Raw genomic sequence first — 22,502 nt, forward strand, 5'->3', positions numbered from 1 at the left:
AATAGATTAGTGGTTGCCTAGGGCTGGAGGTGGAGGGGTGACTCTTGAATGAAATTTCTTTTTGAGATGATGAAAATGTTTTAAAATCAATAGTGGCGAAGGTTACACAGTTCTGTGAATCTGCTAAAACTCATCAAGTCGCACATCTTCAGTGAATGAATTTTACAATATGTTAATTATAACTTAAGAAACCTGTTTTTAAAAAATGATATTAAGAGAAACAATCAGAATGATTTTTCTTAGACTACCTTTTTCTTTATCTGAAAAAAGAATTATATGTGCAAATACACGCACACACTAATATAGGCAAAAAGAATCCCTACCTGTAGGGCATACATGGGTTAAGGACTAATTCTATAGGCTTCAGAGAGGAGCTATCATTTTAACTGGATCTTAAAAGATAATAGGAGTTTATCCAGGTGATGAGTTATGTGCGTTTTTAATGGAAGAGTAAGGCACTCAGCTGCTTCAGTCAAAACATCCAACATGTATATTGTTCTTTTTTATTTTTGGCTGTGCAACAAATAACTTCAAAATTTCAATGGCTTATCACAATAGTCGTTTACGTTCATTCTCATAGGTCCGAAGACTGGCTATAGTTTGGCTGATCTAGGCTTGGCCAGGCAAAACTCTGTAAGCTTCCATTTAGGTTCAAGTCTGTTCCCTTGTCTTCATTCTAGGGCGTAGGCTAAAGGGATAGTGACTTCCCAGGGCATACTCTTCTCACGGTAGGTTATAAGGAGACAGGCCGAACTATATAATATGGTTTAAAGCTGCTTCTGTTCATGTCATCTCCACTGACATTCATCAAGTCACATGAATAAGTCCAAGAAAAATGTTTCAGGGAAAAGTATGCTCTGCCCACAGTGGGAAGCAGTGCATGATTACACAGCAAATGGTATAAATACATAATTCTATTACAAGAAGTGAAAATTTTGAATAGTGTTTTGATCTACAGAGTATATAAGCAAAAGAAATAGCTGAACACAGCAGAATCAGAGATGAGAATGGACTTGGGTATAGGAATGACTAAAAGTTGTCAGAGTATGTCAAGAATGTTAGAAGGTTGGGGACAAATTGTCAGTTGTGATTCACTGATTCTTGACGTGTTTGAATTCATTGTTGCTGGTCTGAATTTTAATTCACAGCACTATGGTGTAAAACCATTAAATAGATCTTGATTTATCTAAATCATATTTTACCTATTCTAAGTCTTCCTCCATCTGGCTGTTGGAAAGTTTAATTTTAGGCATCACTGGAGCTCTTCTTCCTTCCCTGCACCCAGTAGTACCAGAGAGATTCCTGGATCTACATGGTGCTAGAAAACTGGAGCAGGGGCCGTGTCTTTAGGCTACAGTGGCTGCTTCCTACTATTATAGAAAAACCTATCATTCACATATGCAAACTTAGATTTAGAGAATTTTTTTTAAAGTTTTAATCTGTGAACCCAAGAAGTTTAATATGAAACATTAAAAAAAAAAATGCTGTAAAATGCTTCTGTCTCTGATGGAATAACTGGTATCAGACTTATACTCTCAGTGTAAACCACTATGAAACTGGGGAAAATATGTGAGGCAACTGTTTTCAGGCACCGAGCAACAGGCAGCACAGGGCTGTGATCCTGGAGAGAAAAGAAATACCAGGTGAGTCCCATAGTCACTCTGGCTCTTTGCCTGGAGGCACTTTCCCAACTACAGCCTAGAGAGATGGAGTTCAAGTGAGAGCAATGGTCTCACTGAATTGAGGAGGCCGAGATTAGAGTTTGGGGCTACTAAGATGGCAGAGATTTGTAGGCCAGGGTAAGGAGGAGAGGAATAGTAAATGTGTAGAGGGACAGGAATTTGTTTGGGGAGTTACCTCAAATCTTTGGCCACGGGTTGGGCCAAGCATGCACAGGGCTAGACTGTGAGGTCTCACACAGAGTGGCTGCTGTGGGGCTAAGAGCGGAACAAAGAAACCTGAGGGTGCACAGTGCTAAGAAACGTTGGAGTTCTAGTCCAGCCGGAGTGAGAGACCTTCATGGGCACTTGAGGCATTCATTCGAGACCTCGATAGGACAGCTTTAGGAGTGATAACATCCTAGAATAAAGGCCATACCTCAAGACTAAGGGCAAAGCCAAAATAGACCCACCTAAATGGTATAGAACCAATCCTAACAGGATCAAGAGGATCTTCCAGTAGTTTAATTGCTTGTCAAACCAAAATTCAAGACGCATTAAAGGAACTAATATAATTCAGACTGTGTACAACACATTATCCACATGTTAACATACAGTAAAAATTACTAGAATACAAAGAAGTGAAAATACGACAGATAAACAGATATATGACCCATACTGTAGGGGAAAAGATACAACACATGATGTGCTGGCCCAAGTGATGGATTAAGGACACGAGGAATTTAAAACAGCTAATGTAAATATGTTCAGATATTTAAAAGAAGAGATGAACATAATGAATGAATAGATTAGCAGAGAAATGGAATAAAAAGAGCCAAATGGAAATTCTAGGGCTGAAAAGTATCATAGCTGAAAAAATGATTAACTAGATGGCCTTAACAGAGCAGGAGAGACACTGCAAAAGAAAGGGGCCAGTGAACTAGAAGACAGATAAATAGAAGTTATCTAAACTGAAAAACAGAGAGAAAAGAGTTGGGGGCAGAGGAGAACAAAGCTGTAGTAACTGTGAGACAAAATCAAGTAGTTTAACATGTCTAACTGGAGTCCTATAAAGAGAGGAAGAAATAGTATTTGAAGAAATAATGTCCAAAACTCCCCCAAATTTAGTAAAAAGCATCAGCCCACGGATCCAGAAAACTCAGTGAACTTCAAATAGCGTGTAAATATGAAGAAAACTACACCTAGACTGGGAAAAAAAAATGGCGTAGATGATTAGAGGCTTTGTTCATCTCTCTTGCGACCAAATCAAAGTTGTGACAAACACAGAGCAAGCAGTGAGGAAAGTTGCCTGGGATCTAGATGAACAGAAGCACTACAACTAGGGAGAGAAATAATTAATTATCCTGCAACGGAAGACAGAAGGCTGCCTGGTCCCTAGCAGCAGAGTGGAGCAGAAGCCATAGCAGCGGAAGCTGCAGACACCTCTTAAAGGGGCCGTGTCCACAAACATACTTTTGCAGTCATGGACCTGCTCTCTCTGAGCATCAACACTGGGTCAGCTGCTCAGGGGGCTCTAGGGACTTACACGGGGACAATGAGTTGTTGGAGTGAGGGCCGAAGGCAAGGATCAGAAGTGCCAGTGGTATCCGTTGTTCCTCAGTTGACCCTTCCCCTCTCCCAATGTGCAGACTCAGAGCCGCTGAGATGTCATCAAACTGGATAACAGAGGTCACTCAGCCCAGAGGATTCTTGAAACTCCGCCTATCCCAACTCCTGGCCTCACTCAAGCCACATCCATGTGTATCCTCAGCAAGTCAGGTATTCCTTGCTGAGCAGCGCCAAGACTCTAGTGGCAGCTGGCCTCGGTTTTGGCATGGTTTCTTGAGGCAACTATAAGCACAGCATCTGTAGATTGCTTGCTGAATCTTAACAGGTGGCCCCAGAAGTGCATAGGCTTGGGTTAAATTTGGCCTGCAGCTGAAACCCTCAGGACTGCGCCATTGGACACCTACTACACAGAGACTTAGGAGCTTTGCTTAGTACATAGAAACAAACACAGAAAGGCAGCCAAAATGGGAAGACAAAGAAGCAGAAACCATATGAGAGAACAGAACAGAGATCAAGGAATAATGGAGTCAAGTAATCTAACATGCAGAGTCCAAAAGAGTGGTTATAAAGATGCTCGATGAACTTAGGGGAAGTATAGTTTAATTCAGTGAGAACTTTAACAAAGAGATAACAAACATAAAAATGGAAATGGAAATTCGGAAAGGGAACCAGTCAGAAATGAAGAATACATTATCTGAGATAAAGAGTATGTTAGAGGGAATAAACAGAATGGATAAAGAAAAGGATCAAACTGCCGATATTGAGTATGGGGAAGCCAAGGACATTCAATCAGGATCAGGATGGCAATAAAAAAGAAGCCAAGACTATAATAATTTAAGGAGCCTATGAGAGACTATTAAATGTAAAAATATCCATGTCGCAGGGGTACCTGAAGGAAAACAAGATATTGAAGAGCTATTTGAAGAAATAATGACAGAAAACTTCTCTTACGTGGTGAAGGAAATAGACATACAACCCCAGGAAGCTCAGAGAGTCCCCAAAAAAGACGAACCCAAAGAGGCCCACACCAAGACACATCATAATTAAAATGCCAAAGGTTAAATACAAAGAGAACCTTAAAAGCAGCAAGAGAAAAGCAGTTGCTTATCTACAAGGGAGCACCCATAAGACTGGCAACTGATTTCTCAGAAGAAACTATTCAGGACAGAAGGGTTTGGCACAAAATATTCGACGTGATGAAAATCCAGGATTTACAACCAAGAGTACTTTGTCCAGCAACGCTATCATTTAGAGTCGAAGGACAGATAAAGAACTTCCCAGACAAAAGTTAGCTAAAGGCATTTATCACCACCAAGCCAGTATTACAGGAAATGTTGGAGGGACTTCTTTAAGAAGAAAAAACATGTCTCAAAAACATGAATAAAGAATGGTAATAACTACATTCCTATTAACAAGTACCTCCAATGGAAAAAAATGAAGTGTTCCAACCAAAAGAGAGAGTGACTGAATGAATAAGAAAACAAGACCCCTACATATGCTGCCTACAAGAGACTCACTTCGGATTAAAAGACACACACAGACTAAAAGGAAGAGGATAGAAAAAGATATTGCCTTGATGGATCTGGAGAATATTGCGCTGAAGGAAATGGGTTGGATAGAGAAGACAAATATCACTTGATTTCATGTACATGTGGAATCTAAAGAACAAAACAACAACAACAAAAGCAGAAATAAACTCAAAGATACAGAGAATATTTTGAGGGCTGCTAGAAGGGAGCGGAGTTGGGGGGGCGGAAAAAAATAGGCAAAGGGATTAAGAGGTACAAATGGATAGTTGCAGAATAGACATGGAGATGTAGAGTGTAGCATAGGGAAGATGGTTAATGATGTAATGTGTAAGGGGGAAGAGGGAGTACTAGATTTAGTGGGGTGATCGCTTTGCGAGTTATGTAGATTTCTGATCACTGCCATACAACTGAAACTGGTATATTATTGTATGCCAACTATAATTGAAAAAACTTATTGAATTGTACAATGTAAATATGAGTAACTAATTGTCTATTATGTTTCAGTAAAGCTGGGCGGGGTGGGGAAAGCAATTAAAGAAATTCTTTTAGGGTAAAAAAAAAAAGGAAAAAGAAAAATACGCCTAAGCACATTGTAATCACCTGCTGAAAACCAAAGATAAAGAGAAATGAGGAGATGTTGGTCAAAGGATACAAACTTTCAGTTATAAGGTAAATAAGTTCTGGGGATCTGATGTACAGCTTGGTGACTGTAGTTTACAATACAGTTATATATACACGTGAAAGTTGCTAAGAGAATTCGATTTTAAATATTCTTACCACCAAAAAATATATAATTATGTGAGGTATAAATGTGTTCACTAACCTTATTGTGGTAATCATTTTACAATAGAGAAGTATATCAAATCATCATGTTGTACACCTTCAACTTACACAATGTTATATGTCCACTATATAAAAAAAGAGATGTTGTAAATATGAAGATGTTGATATGTTGAAAGTAAAAACAAAAATAGAAAAAGACCATGCCAACAGTAAGCCAAAAAGCTACTCTGGCTGTATTAATGTCAGAAAAAGTAGGCTTCAAGGTAAAGAGCTTTACTAGAGATAAAGAAGGACATTTATTATGATAAAAGGGTTAATTCATCAAGATGACATAAAAATTCTATATGTGTGTTTAACCTAATAACATAGATTCCAACGTGCATGAAGCAAAAACTGACAGAATTAAAGGGAGAAACGGACAAATCCCTATAAGAGTTAGAGATTTGACATTCCTTTCTCAGTATTGACATAGGTTAAAAAGTCAACAAGGATATAATATGATCTGAATGATGCCATCAATCACCTTAACCTAACTGATATTTATGGAACACTGTTCTCGACAATTGCAGAATGTACATTCTTTTCAAGTGCACATAGACACTCACTAAGATAGTTCAGATGCTGGGCCACAAAACATCTCAATAAATTTCAAATAATTAAAATAATACAAGTTATATGTTTTCTGACCAGAGCAGAATTAAACTGGAAATTAATAACAGGAAGATCTCTGAATATTTGGAATATTTGCAAAGTAAATAACATATTTCTAAATAAACCAAAGTTAAAAAAGGAAATCATGTGGGAAATTAGAGACTATTTTTAGTTTAATTAAAGAGAAAGCACTGCATCAGAATCTGAGATGCAGCTAAAGCATTGTTTAGAGGGAAATTTATAACTTTAGATGCTAATATTAGAAAAGAAGAAGGGTTTAAAATATGTTATCTAAATATTCACAGGAAGGAGAAAAATTAAACCTAAAATTGAAGGAGGGAAATAACAAAAATAATAGAAGAAATCAGTGAAATAGAAAACAAACACATTTAATAAATGTAGACACATTTAATAAAGCCAAAAGTTGGTCCTTGTATAAGAGTAACAAAATTAATAACCCCCTAGCAAGACTAAGAAAAATAGGAGAGAAAATACAAATTTTCCATATTATTATAGATCATACAGATGTTAAAAGATTAATAAAGGAGTATTTTAAACAACTTTATGCCAGCAAATTTAAGCTTGGATTAAATGGACAAATTTCTTGAAAAATACAATTTGCCAAAACTGAGACAAGGAAAAATAGAAAATTTAGATAGCCCTGTATCTGATAAAAGTATTGAATTTTTAATTAAAAACCTTTTCTTGAAGTACTCCAGGCTTATATTATTTCACTGATGATTTCTAGCAAATATTTAAGGATGAAATAATACCAGTCTTACAGACTTTCAGAAAATAGGAGGAAGAAACACTTCCTAATTCATTTTATGAGGCTCGTTTAATCCTTATACACAAATTTGACAAGGACATTTAAAGAAAAGACTATAGACTAGTGTCCCTTAGGAAGGTAGGTATAAAATCTTCAACAAAGTAGTAGCAAATCGAAATGTCCACTATAAAAAGAATAACATATCCTAAGCAAGTAGGGTTCCAGGAATGCAAGGTTGATTTAACATTTGAAAATCAATGTAATTTACCACATTAACAGAATAAAGGAGAAAAAAAAAATGCTTATCTCCGTAGATGTAGAAAAAGCATAAAATTCAACACCTATTCACGATTAAAAAAAAAAAAGAAATCAGAACAAAACAGTATGTGGAATTGGAGCAAAGTCCTGAACTATGACCTCTGTTACCCTGGCAGGAATCCCAGTTATCAGATGTGCTAGCTGCCTAGATGACCCAGCAGAAGACTCTGCAGTCTCGAGGACACAATTAATTGGCCTATGATTACACGCATTTGCTGTTTGTTAGGGAATTAATATTCTAGCTTATATCACCTTCCAGACATGACTGTTAGTTTCTATAGCAATTTTGTACTCCTGTTAAAATATCACCTTTGTTCTCTATTACAGCAGTCTGTAATACAAATCTCTCGCCTAGTTCTTCTCCCTTTATCTTATCCTAGCTGCTATTTGTAACGATTCACTCCCAGATACACAGGTTTCCATATAGATATATTATTTCCTTTACATCATATTGTCGCCTCTCTTCTGTCAGAGATCTCTTTTATGTCAGGGGAACCTTTCCACTGTTGAATTTTAAATGTGAACATCCTGATTTAAGACATTAAATCCTCATCGTTGCCATCTGAGGAATCCGCTGTTTGTTGGGTTTGCTTTGTCTTGGCGTAACTCTGAATAGAAACTACAAGAAGATTCCATATACATTTTTCTGCTAAGTATAGTGGCCTCTTCTGGTTCTATACATGGCAAGTTTTAATTTTTGGCATTTGTTTGTATAAAGCTGCTGGTCCCTTTTTTCCATGATGCTTGGATGTCGGTGCTCTTAAAATGATCTAAATCACCCACCCTGAGAATGTAGTTATTTTAAACTCCAATTACAGGTTTTTTTCCTCCTTATTTTTCTTCCTCTGAATCTTTAGTTTTCTGAATTCCTTTCCAGATTTATCTAAAGTACCAAAAATACTTTAAGATAGTTTGAAGAGTAGAGAGACTTCTCATGTCTTTTAAAATCTTCTTTAGCAGAAAAACCAGCTTGTACTTAAAACAGATAAGGAAAAGAAACAAGATGTCTACCTTGCAGATCTCTGTGCATTTATTAACACTTGGGTTAATAAATTTTCTTAGCCTTTCCTGGAAACTCTCCTAAACTCTGCCTGTTTTCACATGTTTGTTCTTGCTATCTGCAGCCTCACCCTGAAGCTTTCATTTTATGGTTTTATCAGCAGTTCTGCAACTACTATCTTATGTATTATCTGGGCATTTATTACATACACAGCGTATTGGAGCCGTCAGTTTTAATGTGTCACTAAATTTTTTAGCTTAGACATGTCCAATGCATTTAGTTATGAGTCAGAAATTCTTAAATTTCCTCCCATAATTGAGATTCATGCATAAAATTTGTGAACCTGAGAGAGAACTTAAGGAACTCTTAGGTTAACCTGTTTGAAAATGTTTCTTTAGTGTACATTTCCTCAAATTTGGTAGGTTCTGAGACCTTAATCCTGGGACCTCCCTACACTAGCGCAACTTTGTTGAAAAGACAAAATCGATACAGAGATTTATAAGCAAATTTTTAAAAAGTAGCTTAAAAAGAAGAAAAACATTAGCTTAATATGGGGGGTGGGAGGTGAGGGTAGAATCTTTAAGTTAGTTAAAATAGCTATATCTTAAGAGTCAATTCTAAAACTTGCTTAAATAAATATATGTATTAGGATGTTTTAGATGAGAGTTGTTCAGTTTAAATCCTGAAAAGGACTGACGGACCCTTCCACAACTGGCACAAACTCTGATCTATATCTTGTTCCATCTGCTGAAGCTATTGCCTTCCAACTTGGGATGCTCGAATGAAGCAAAATCTCATATAAATTGTAAGACAGTATATGATAGCAGATTCCTTTGCTACCCTTGTTTCTCTGATCACCTCACGTAAGTCAGGACAGGCTTTTCATTTTTTCTTACAGTCCAGCATTCCATAACCTGCTTAACCAAAGTGCAATGTGTGAGTCTGTGCTGCTGCCATCAGGAGAACATGGCAGGTAGGCAGAAAATGCTGTCGAAGGAGGGCAAATGGGCCCAGGCTCTGCTACTCAGCCCCATGGGGAGCGCCATGATCAAGAAGGGTTCTATTTTTCCTCTTCATCCATTGCTAGTTGACTGAGTAATCACCTGGCAATGGCTGCTGACCTTCTCTCTAAAATGAACTCCAGTGACATAAACCAGAGGAGGAAATGCTGTTTTCCTAGCTTTTCTCATTTCCTTCCTGACACAGATGAGACTTCATTTTCTGATACTTCTTATCCTTTCACAAAGGAAAGAGACTGTTCATTTTAGCCCCGTATTGTCAAGAGTAAGAGAACTGTGCAATTGCTTTTGGGCTTAAATATTCTCATTTTTAGGACTTGAAATTTTAAAAATGCGTTCCCATTCCCAAATGGTAATATTTTCTGGAGAGTTCAGTTCCAGGACATAAGAAAATTTCTAGATGCTCATGAATACATATTCCACTGAAGACACCTATACTGAAGAGTCCCCACAAAGAAGAGCCTCTTCCTCAAGCTCTACTCAGGTAGCGATATACCTGCGCTGCTCCAGCACTCCCCCTTTGCAGGAGCAAACAAGAAAGGAGAAACCATAGTCTGCTGTTTTTCAGTTAAGGAAACCCCTTCAGAAATTTTGTTCTGGAAGTCTAGAATTTAGGTTTATACTATGAACTGGGCAATATTAGGAAGAAAGTAGAAGGCGTCACCATTGCTTTTTGAAAGAATATAGTAAATTTTCAAAACTCTAGCACCTTGTATCCTACTTTCCAAGTAGTAAAACATTGCTTAGAATTTCAAAATAAGAATTCAGAGTTTGGGTCCTATGCACCAAATTCATCAAAAGTGGGGCTAATTTGAGGGGGGAGGTGGATGTGGGGGAACCCAGGCATCAATATATTTCTAAATATTTTTTAAAGCCTTCAAAATTTATATGTCTAGCTCTTATCGCTCATCTGGATTTAGAATGGTACATTTAGGAAACTAATTTTGTAGTTTCCTGTATTCTCTCCATTTTTTCCATGCATAGTTCTCATAAATCCTAAAAATCCTTTTGGAGATGTATCCATGAGGGGCCCAGCAGACTGTAGAAGGCACACACAAATTGAGTAATTTGAGGATGTCCTACTTAGAATAGAATGGGCAGGAGAGCTACCCCAGGCCCAAAGGGGCAGAGAACCAGGTGGTTATCTGACTCAAGAGAAAGCTGTTTTGCAGGGGGCCTTTGACGGTAGCTGTGGCCTTTAGTAGAACAACACAGCCACTCACAGTCCAGTGGGGAAGCAGCCAGGGGAATAAATACCCCAACCTCACTGGCCCTTTACCTTCAGATCTCCTACTGCTGCCACCCATTGGCTGAACCCAAATGGAAGCCAGGGGCAAGGGACCTCCTGGATGTAGTTCTTGTGGATTAGCCTCATGAAGCGCAGAGCAGGGTGGGGAAGGGTGGAGGACAGACCTAGAGGGGACATGGAAGATATAGCACATGTCCCAGGTTATGATCTTTTCCCAAAAGACTACATTGGAAATGACTTATTATGCTCTTTACTATCAGTATCTATAAGGTTAAAAATTTATAGTTTGTGATGTCAGAAGGAAGATTTTTTAGTAAATTATATCTAGACTTATAGCTATGTTGCTTATTAAAAACTACTCAAGTTTCTCAGGCCTTTCACATTCTCTCACATTTTATGACATACATTTAAAAACCCTTTTTATTTGGTAAATATATATAACATAGAGTCTACCATTTTACCATTTTAAGTGCACAGTTCTGTGGCATTAAGTACGTTCACACTGTTGTACAACCATCGCCACCATAGTCACCATAGTCTTCGGAACTTCTTCATCTTCTCAAACTGAAACTGTATCCATTTCTGCCTCCTGCCATCCCCTGGTAATCACCATTCTACTTTTTATTTCTATGAGCTTGACTACTCTTGATACCTCATGTATATGAAATCATACCATATTTCTTTTTATGACTTAGCATAATGTCTTCAAGGTTCATCTTTGTGTAGCATGTGTCAGAGTGTCCTGTATGTATACACCACATGTTGTTTATCCATTCATCTGTCAATGGACTCTTGGGTTGCATAAAATACATTTTTAGGTGTTATTTTATTTCTGAATATTAATACATTTGCTCTGATGGCTTTACCTTTTTCATGCCCAGTCTGGTGTCTCACAAATCTACAAGATAATATAAGAGCAAGAGCCGTTGGAGCTGAGACATGACAGGTGGGTGAGCAGGAGAGAGGGGCATCATTTGGAGGAAGCAGAGAGTGGGGAGTCTTTAAATATGTGGAAAGACAGGAGAATCCACCATAGATAAAAGAAACAGCATATAAACAAAGGAGCAAGTTCTAGACAGAAAGTGCTTTATGGGAGCAGAGAGCATTTTGATTAGATAGGACGGCACTGAGGACTACTTAATGAATAAGTGGCATGAGAGATGGTTAAAAAAATTGACGTTTGACCTGAAAAAATGTGCTGTACCAGATAAGTTTAGAAAAGTTGGATTAAAAAGAATTCTTGGCTAGATTGTTTCAGTCTTTGATATACTGGTATATTTTATGCTCCTCCAAGTGGGAAATATGATTTTTAGCCTTGTATTTTGGAGCACGATGAGTAGTATCCTCAGAATGTGTTTTGGGAAAATGGTGGGAACCAAGCTAACCTTCCTGGGGACAGGAACTGTAGCTTATCCCCCACACAATATCTTGACTGTTCCTTAGTATATCATGGGAATGAAGTTGGATTAAGAGGTAGTCCATAGAAGTGAGGTACTAAAAAAGTCACTGCAGATTTAAGAATCTGTCTCCCTCCCTCTCCCCTTCTCTTCCCCTTCCTCCCTCCCTTCCTCTTCCCTCCTCTCCCTGCTGTCTTCTCCTCCTTCCACCTTCCCTCCCTCATATAAGCCTAAGAATCTCCTTCTAAGGTTAGTGGTCAGTGGTCATGTTATCTGAAGGGTTTTGCTTTTTCCTATGTAGGGTAGATACTTTGAGATAGGAGGCCAGTTGCTTAGGACACTAGAGGAGAGTAAATGCTCCTATCAGCCACCAACAGGATTAGGGAATAAATATTTAAAGAATACTGGGTTAAAGGGTCATCAAATGATTAGCTGACTCAGTAGAGCCAAATTTTTAGCTTGTATAGCAATGTGATTCCATTTGGCTTGATAAATATTTGTCGAATATGTGAATGAATAATAGAAAATAGGAAGGCCTTGTAAATTCTTAAGCAACTGAGTAATATGTAAAAATCAACAGTCTAAAAGATTTACCAAGTTCACTGACAGATTAGTGGGGAGAAAAGAACTATACTTTTGACCAAGAAGAGAGAGAAATGAAACTTCCAAAAAAATCTATAAACAAATAATAAACTCTAGTTAAGATATACATATATATATATATATATGTATGTGTGTATGTATGTATGTGTATTTACTTAAAAGTACAAATCTATGTATATGTGTGTGTGTGTGTATATATATATATGTATGTATGTGTATATGTGTGTGTGTGTGTGTGTGTGTATGCCAGAGTACTGAAAGGAAATGTCTGTGGTTTATTTTGAAATGTATCGAAAATAAAATAAAAATAAATATTTGAAATGCACCAAAAAATAACATGGATCGATAAATGGAAAAAGAGGTAGGTAAGTAATAAAGTAACTGCAGGAAGATGCTAATGGTAGAATCTAGGTTGCGGGTATAAAATTCTTTCAACTTCACTCTTTGAAAATTTTCATAATAAGATATTGGAGAACCAAAGAGAGGAAAATGGAAGCCTAGAAGATTTTGAAGGAGTAATGAGTGAGATATAAGAGAAGCAGTGTCGATAGTAAAAAGAACATGGGCATTGGAATCAAACAGATCTGAACTGAGGTTCCGGCTTAGCTGTTTGCTAGAGAGTTAGGCGTGTTGCTCAGTGGAAGTGCTGGGATTTGAACCCAGGCACCCTGGCACTAGGGCTTGGGTCTCTACCTTGTGGTATGGTGATGATACAAGCTCCTAGCTCACTGTCTGGCATGTGATAGATTCTTGAATGGTAGCTGTTGCTATTAGTGTACTTACTGTCTGTGGGCAGTAGAGGATGAAGGCTGAGATTTTAATGTTTGATCTGGAAGATTCCTATGACACTGTTATGCAAGCTGGAAGGTAAACTATTTGTGGAGACTAGATAGTTTAGTTTTAGATAAGTGCAAATGGAGATTTTGATATGAACGATTTCATATATTTTCCTAAAGTTCAGTAAATCATTTGTTCATCAGATATTTGAGTGTTGTATGTGTTGAGCACTACTCTAGACCAGTGAAAAAAACAGCCCCAAGTCTCTCTCCTTATAGAGTTTTACATGTTAAAAGGGCTCGAAGAATTAAGGATCTTTATATTTCAAATGCAGAATGACTCTCCAAAGGTGAAAGTGTAGGCATTCACCAGCAAGAGAAGAAGGTGTTGTTTTCACAGCAGACTTTTCCGATGTCCCTGACATCTTGCCATAAAAGCAGTTATTTCCTCTGCTTTCTTTCAAGCCCATCTGTGTTCTGATTTCCTCTGCAGTTCTTTTTACTTCCATCTGGAGTTAATGGAACAGCTTATGTAAGCTATTTAGGATTGTTTCAAAATATATGTTCAGGCATCTAAACTGAGACAGATAGGAACAATTATAGTTGCTTTTCATAGTGTATACTATGAGCAGAGAAGCCTGAGATGAAATCCATGATATTTCACTCTAAACAGAGGGCATTAAGATCTCCTTCCTGGTCTCATGTATGAATCCTGTAATTTAGCCAGGCTCTGACTTCAGCACCCTTCCAGGGTGTGTATTCCTTGGCAATTATATACTCATTCCAATAGGGTAGGAGGTCAGTCAGTAAAAGTATTTTTTGAGCCAGACCCTCCTCTGTTTCTGAGTCATTTTCTGGTAGAGCAAAAAGGTTCTCAGGGAGAAGCTTTAACTCTTTCAGATGGCAAAGGTTACTTCTCAGTGAAAAGGGTAGCTCTCTAAGTCATCCTACAGGGCTTATGTGAATTCTTTACTTGGTACTTTAGATAATGAGGTATATATGTAGTCTAATGGAATTGGAGAAAACGTAGTAGAAGGAAAATAATATCCACATTGGCCTAGTCTTGAGGTGTTCTAATAACGTATAGATGGCAAAGAGGTTTGCAAAATATTATGTTTGTTTTAGGAAAAATATATTTATGACACCACCCTTATGTGGAAATCTGACATCTGGCAACTTCAGCCTTTTGGAAGACAGCCAGAAACTGAGAACGGGGCCTCAGAGCACATAAAAAATAACTGTTGAAAAACTCTAGCACTAACACATGTATTTTACCACCGCAGAAGACTTTGTAGCCTCTCATTTAGAGCTTGTTTACTTTTTATTTATCTGGGAATTTTGAATATTTTTGGCAGTGTATGCGTGGTTTCCCTTCCCTAGCAGATTATAAACAACGATCTAGAAAGAGGGTGGAAAGTTGACAGAGGAGACAAACTCATAGCAGAAGCAAGGCTGACATCAAAAGAGAAAGACCTAAAAGTTAAACAGTGCTGGCATTATGTATTACAACACAGTACAGTCACTATGGTCTTCATAATGAGCTTGCATCCATCAGCCAAAGAGTAAATCATGTGCAGTGTCTTCTCTTCTGTTGAAGAAGGCAGGGAGGTACATAATATGTCTGTTTTTAAACATGGTCCAAGTTAACCAAGTTTTGAAGGTTGAAATGGTAAATTCCGTAGTGCTTGTATACTTGAAGTAGCACATCCTCTGGTGATACTGTATCAGTGACGCAGATTTGAGCTTGTAGCTGATTGTGGAAATGATGTTTAGTGGTAACTGCCGCCATTTATGGAGCACCTACTGTACCAGCCCTGTCCCACGTGCTTTCACACCATCAATGTCCTGGATAAGGCTCTGGAGACAGACAGATCTGGCTGCCCAGTTTCATCTCTGACTTCTGTATGACCTTGGGCAGATTACGTCACCTCTCTGAGCCTGTGTCCTCTCCTAAAAAACGGGTACCCATAATATACGATGGGGTTGTTGTGAGGACTCAATGAGGGAATTACATAGTACATGTGTGATTATAATTAGATTATTTTTAATACTTAAAGAAAATATGTGGTAGGAGAAGGCAGAGGATGTGGGGAATGTTACTAGCCACTTCTCTCTTCCGCTGTACACCCAAGTCATCTCATTATAGAAAAAAGTTCCGGTAACACAAAGATATGCTCCTTTTACTTAACAGTACAAATCTAATATATAATATTTAACTGTGTTGCAAAATATGCAAAATATATATTATGCAAGATTCATTAAAATCTTATTGTCACTCTGTGTTAATATACCGAACTATATTTATCATAGGCCTAACATGTTTGTCCACATCATTGTTTTCTTAGATTTTAAACTCAACAGAGTTATAATCATCTTTTTTTTTGTAATTAGGCACTTAGTGCCTTTTGAAATAATTATATTTATATGTGAGATAAAAGTTAGAACTCCCATATCTACCAACACCAATGAATATTTGATAAATGAAGAACACAAATAAATAAAGAAAAATAGGCTTGGGGCCCAGATACTCTAGAGAACTTCAGCTGCTCCTTGTAAAAGACCTAGAGAGAAACGTAGCTACCCACAGCTGATTGTTTGCAGGTGGGCACATACTCTGTATTTTCTCCCTTTCTGTTGCTTAAACACACCTCATCTTTTTATGGATTTTTACTTTTCAGTACATTTGAAATCTCAGCCATTGAGGTATGGTCCTACTGCTATTCTTCACATCACGTTACATATTTTTTTTTGCAGACACAGTCTCAGTAGGTAAGAGCCAGAATGACCTCTGTCTGAATCCTGGCCCTGTGGCTATGAACTCTGTGAATGTGGACAAATTAGGTTTCCCAACTTGCTGAGCCTCAGTATCCTGATTTCAAAGATGGTTATGCGGAATAAATCAAATGCCGTATTTAAAATTCCTACTTTTTAAATACCATATTTAAAAACTACCCTGTTGCCTGGTACTTGAAAAATGTTCATTTCCTTATTGCCCTCTTCGGGCATATTGAAAAGTCTATATTTCCCAACTTCTATCTTTTCTACCACTCAGGGGTGTAAGTCACTTTTTCGTTTTCAAGTCCATAATGACTTTGAGAATCAAATGAAAAGTATATGAGGAAATTATTGTTTTAAATGAAATAAAAGACAGTTTGAAGTCAATAGTTTTGACTTCATTATAAATATAGCTTAAGCTTTATTATTTTCAAACAATAGGTCTGTATTACAGTAACTTAAATATTTATGATTGCCCATTTCTTTAAACCTTTCTTTCCAGATTACCAAATATGGAACCTGGCTCAGTGGTTCGAGCTATCTTTGACTTCTGCCCTAGCGTATCAGAAGAACTGCCTCTCTTTGTGGGAGATATTATTGAGGTGTTGGCTGTGGTGGATGAATTTTGGCTTCTAGGAAAGAAAGAGGATGTTACAGGTAAGAGGCTCATAATTCGTTATACATAAAATGGACCACAGGCCCTTTCTTCTTTCCACATTAAAAATAAAGATTAAGTGGGAGCCTGAGTCAATAGACTTCAGAATCTCTTTGTGTTTTCTGTAAGTATTTACTGTGGTTTCTGCCAGCAAGGAGAGAATGTCTGTTACCATTGCATCTCTCCTCACTCGTTCTTTCAAAAGGTTGGGATGGTTAGATTCCAGCTGTCCCCAGCCCGATTTTCTGTTCACTTCTTTACTGTCCATTCCCAGGTCTTTATCCTTTATATTCAACACCATTATTTTTCTTATGAAAATACATATTACTCCTCTTTTTAGAACCCCCTGTTGTTTACCATTGCTTTTCGCTAACTTTTATCTCTGATTTATGGAACATAAGGTGCTCTCTACTATATTTTTTTCTGGCTGGCTTCTTTGAACTTTTCCACCCTTTCTTTCATTCTATTCAAGGGAGCATGATGCATCCTGTTCACTTCTTCATATATCCATGGTTGGCTCATGTTTATTAAAGCTGTCCTCTCCCCTAAATGTACCTACTTCCTGTTCTCTATGCACTTGGTTTCTTTTCTTCTATTCTTTTAAATATACTTTAGCACCAATTTCTTGCATTAATTAGCTTGAGGAAGAGTGGAAGTTTGCGCTGTGCACCTATGTTAAATTCAGTCCTTAACTTATGTATGTTTATGTATGTCTGGGCTGGAGTGTGCTATACTGTTCTTAGAACAGACTCCATTCACACTTAACCCACATTTGGGAGAGAATTGATTATTTCCTAGTAAAAATGATATCGCAGCGGAGACAGAAATGATGAGTAGGAGTTAGCAAGGCAAAGAGGACAGGCAGAGAGAATTGCTTGCCTAAAGGCCCTGGAGCAAGAGAGAACATGGAGGGACTGAGAAAAGTTCAGTATGGCATGAAGTATGAAGGTTGAGGAAGGGGAGATAGTGCTCGGGAGATGAGCAGAAGTTAGATCATGGAGGACATAGTATGCCATGGTAAGGAGTTATGGAAATAGGAAACCACTAAGTGCTTTAAGATTTTTATCAGATTTTTATAAAGCTTATGGTTACAGATTAAAGGATGATAGGAAGGGACAAAACTGAAGACAGGGAAGTGGCATAGGAGGTTGTTACAGTAATCCAGGTGAGAGATGCTGATGGCTCGGACCAAAGTAGTGGGTCTGGAGGTAAGTGGACAGATAGAAGACATATTTAGAAGTTGGAATCAATCAAACTTTCTGATCCTTTTCGACAGATAGGCCCTGTCTTTCTACTACTACCTATTAAAACCCTACCTATCTTCAGACTCATGCTATCTTTATCATAAAATTAAAAGTTTTTTTCCTAACCCATTCTCTACCTTCTCTGAACTTCCATAGCAATTTGCATATCTATGTTGTGACACTGGATTTCAGAATTGAATTATTGGTTATGTCTGAACTAGATTTTGTCTGCACTAGACTTTCAGATCTTCGAAGGCCAAGACTTTCTTACTCATTTTTCCCTCTGCAGTGTGCCTTGCATAGAGTGACACCCAATACATGCTTATTGGATTGAATTGCATTCTCTGTGTTCTTACTTGGCAAATTTTTAATTCAGAGTGTATAAACAGGCTCAGAAAAAAAGTTTTTTGTTCTGGTACACAGACAGAAAAAGAAATTTCAATATCGGAAATATTTGCTTTTATTTTCAGGACAGTTCCCCAGTAGTTTCGTGGAAATTGTGACCATCCCCAGTCTAAAAGAGGGAGAAAGACTATTTGTCTGCATCTGTGAGTTTACATCCCAAGAATCGAGCAGTCTTCCTCTCCATCGAGGTAAGTTCATCATCTAAGAGTAGACTATTTAAAATTAGATTGGTGGAGTTGGACCATTTTGACAACTAGATATTTTTTGGAGTTTTTAGAAGTAGCTAACCTCTAGAAAGTCTTCAGCAATACCAAGATAGTGCTGACAATGACAATACCTTATACTTTGGCAGCATTTTACAATTTCCACAGTGTTTTCTTGCCAACATATTTATAGCATTTGATCCTCAACACAGACCTGGAGGTAGCAATGTGGGTATTATTAACTGCATTAATAAATAATGAAAATGAGATTTAAAGAATTGTTACCTGCAGATAAGAAGTTTTGGCCTCAGAATGTGAAGTCACATCACCTGATTACCAATCCAGTATCCTTTTTCCACTGCCCCATGCGGTGGCCACATGTCAGACTACATTTATTTTTTTCTCTTAAAAACCGATATTGCTTTGCTAACAATATTACTATTAATGCATAATAGTAGGGCAGAAACTGTGGTGCAGAAAGAGACATGTAAAATAGCCCCATTTTACTACTCTACATTAGGTACTGTTATTAAAGTTCTTATCAGAACCAGTTTAAAAGGAGGCAGTTTCAAACAGGTAGTCATAGCCATGTCTCGGTGATATTCCAAGTATTTCTCACTTCTTGCACTCCGATAGACACTCTAAAGACGGACTATAAACCGCTTCAACAAGTGTACTTGATTAAGTCCATACATTTCTGCATAAGCACAGACAGACACCAGTAGTATTCCACAAACTTGGCTTATGATCAGTGCAATTTTGTGATGACTCAGAATAGTCATCAAAGTGGTAGATTTTATTGGGTATGTTATTAGTATTGTACTTGCTCTTTTGAGTATGGCAATGAAGGGATAGGCTTAATTTCTTAAAACGTGCACATGTGTGTGTGAGAGAGCGAGTGTGAATGTGTGCACGTGTGAGTGTATATGCAGGGGGAAGGAGGAGGAGGAACCTCACTAACCTTCCTAACCCTTAGTGAGAAGAAAGGAATATTAGATTTTGACCTTAATCTCAAAATCAGGTTTGAGAGTTTCTTACACTTGACTTTACACTGAGCCTCTAGCTCTGTTCTGTGTACTTCCTTGCTAATCATGTTAGAAAGGCAAATAGAACTAAATCATGATATTGTAGCAGGGAACCTTATCTGTCCCTACTCAGAGCTGTCCTATTGGAGGGCTGTGTTCCACGTCAGGCCGGTCAGAGGGAGTGGAGAAAGGGTTTTCCCTGGAGCTGTGCAGAGGACGTAGATGACACGGGCTGATCCTTTCCTAGACCTGGTTCCTGGAGCAAATAGTGGGTGTGGGAATATACTAAGTGGGAATATGCAGTATGTCTACAACGTTTGAGGAATTTGAGGGCATTGCTTCTGGAAGTAGCTTTTACATATCATGTAATCAATCAAGTCTTAGGTACTAAAAAGAGAATTTCGTGCTGAACGCCTTCCCTGGGAAGACTAGTCTAATGTGTCCTGAATGTGCTTTGCAGTTACCTCAGGGATCCCAGGGCCACTTTAGATTCTCAGGAAGACCCTGGCGTGAATCACTTGTATGAGGCTGACGCAAAGTCTGGCTGGGTCCTGGAATCTGTAGATCTTATCTTGACCGGCTTTTAACCAGTGAAGCCTAATGAGCTTATAGATGTTAGTGGAGCCCAGAGGAAGGGGATACAGCCCAAGGGGGACACAGGAAAAGAGACTAGACAGAGATGTACTAATCATCAGTGGTTTTATCTGGTCCTCTTCCCCAGTAAATGCACTGACTATTTAGCTCTCTTTCCCTGTACGCTTTTCTCATCTCTTTTGGCTCTGTATCCTCCAGTTTGAGGATGGGGAAGTTAGGCGTACCTATGCAATCTGCCTTTTTCTGGGAAGCTGAGTGGGAGACACAAATGACTTTAATTTCTCTTGTTTTCTGTACATGACAGTCCACACTAACAGATATTAATTTTACTAATTGGAAACAACATTATTAAAAAATGAAAGCACATCGAGTTTATAAGACTCGAGTCTAGGCTTCCTGATTTTCAGGTGTACTGCTTGGAATGGCCTTTCTACTTCTTAGACTGAAAATATCTTTTCTTACTACATCAGTGGTTCAGAGCATGAGTTGTATACATTCCTATATCCTTGTGCTCTAGTACTGTGAATCCTGTTCCCTAAAACTTTTGTGATTTAATATGTCAGGACGGGATTTGGAAACTTTAAAAGCATGTGAGATCATGTTTGAGATCTGTTTTATTTTACTATGCTAACTTTAATTAATTTTTATTTACTTGCCTTTCAGAAATATGGGGATTAATAAGAGAAAAAAATGATGTATTTTTAATTATAAAATTATTTTATAAAATATGTAGATATATATGTATTCAGATAAGGCCATATAGCTTAGGGGATAAGGATCCTGATGTCCCTAGGTTTAAAGCCAACTCCACAACTGAATAGCTGTGACTTTGGGCTTGTTACTTAAGTTCTCTTGGCCTTAGTTTCCTTATCTTTAAAATGAGGCTAATAATTCCTATCCTGGGGCAGTTGGGAAGATTAGATGAGGTTATACATGTAAAGCATCTGACATAAGGTAAACACTTAATAAAGATTAGCTACTTTTATTATTCTTAACCCGGGATTCCTGGAGTTCATAGATGTGCTTTAGGGGACCTTGGTTCCCAAAAATTTTGTGAAGTTTTGTGTGCATGTACATTTTCCCAAGTAGATTCTAACTGGAATCGGAACCACTAGTGGTTCTTCCAGCAGGTGTCACCCTTCTCCTTCCCCCGAAGCTATCCACTTGCTTTGTACTGTTACCTGTATTTTGAGTTATATTTAAACTCAGCAGTAAAGTTATCTCTTAGAAGCATCGATGCAGGTGGGCAGGGCCACTGACTGTCTTAAAACATAAAAGAGAGGGAAAAAAAAGAGAGCGAGAGAGAGAGAGAGAACAACAAAATGAGAATATGACAAAGAAAAGACAGAGGAGAGAAAAAATAATTAATAGGAGTTATAATATATCATTAATAATTGCCTACATAACACAGAATGCTTATCCCTTGCCTAAACCTCGTGTTTCTAGGCTACCTCTCCAACCACCAAAAAAGACCAATAAAAAATTATATTTATCAGTCAAAGCACTTGTGTCATAAATTTGCAATGTCATGTGTGAGATATCAGGATTAAGGTTCTGATATGGCTCATATGGAAACCTAAGCACAATATCTGGTCAGTCTGCGTAAAGCACGCAGTCCCCTGAGCATTAGGGTTCAGTGAGAGACCTAACTCCCACAGTCAGTTATATTCAGATTCTAAGAAGTTTTGCATTTGTTCTTATCATCTTATTCCTAATGAATTTCTTATTTAAATTAAAAAATCCATCCAGAAGAAACAAACAGTGTGATACTGGGAATAATTGTGCATGAGTGAAAGGCTCAGGCTGCCTAAGAGTCACCATACTTCCTATTTTTCTGTTCTCCAAATCTGGTCACACTGTCTTGCAGGAGTTCCCCATGTTGTTGCTTCAGAAGTCTGGAAATGACCACTGAGTAGCCTCCATTCCTATGGAATCGCCTAGGATGCCAGGGGAATAGCATGACTCTCTGAAGAAAATGAGAGACTCGTGCAAAAAAAAAAAAAAAAAAAATACAGTAACCGCTATAAAATAAGGATGTTGAACAAAGTTATCTCTAAAGTACTTTTCAATGTTTAAATAGTGATTTTTTTTTTAAAAAATCAATTTTATTATATAGTAATAACCAACAGAATGAAAGTCTGCTAGGTAATAAAGCTTCTCAAAACAGTCACCCAGCTGAAAATAGGAAAATAAGGCCTATTTAAAGGATTTCATGGAGATCTGGCAAAACAAGGAAAATATTGTAATTCTACAGTTTAAGAAGTCCAGTTCATTTCAAAG

At 37.8% G+C, this 22,502-nt stretch overlaps 1 protein-coding gene across 2 annotated transcripts in view; it reads left to right on the forward strand.

The window, feature by feature from the left end:
- Positions 1-22,502, forward strand: part of DNMBP (dynamin binding protein) — a 91,773-nt gene that overhangs the window by 12,521 nt on the left and 56,750 nt on the right. Inside the window, exons 1-3 of one of the 2 annotated variants that reach the window (XM_039871525.1) lie at positions 9,195-9,250; positions 16,599-16,753; positions 18,466-18,588. In XM_039871525.1, the coding sequence (XP_039727459.1) occupies positions 9,210-9,250; positions 16,599-16,753; positions 18,466-18,588 (319 nt within the window). In that variant the 5' untranslated portion in view covers positions 9,195-9,209. Of the gene's footprint in view, positions 1-9,194; positions 9,251-16,598; positions 16,754-18,465; positions 18,589-22,502 lie in introns of those variants that run through there. The other variant, XM_039871526.1, reaches the window with a different exon arrangement.

The sequence above is a fragment of the Pteropus medius genome, unplaced genomic scaffold, assembly GCF_902729225.1.
Source record: "Pteropus medius unplaced genomic scaffold, Ma_sr-lr_union100, whole genome shotgun sequence".
Lineage (NCBI taxonomy): Eukaryota > Metazoa > Chordata > Mammalia > Chiroptera > Pteropodidae > Pteropus > Pteropus medius.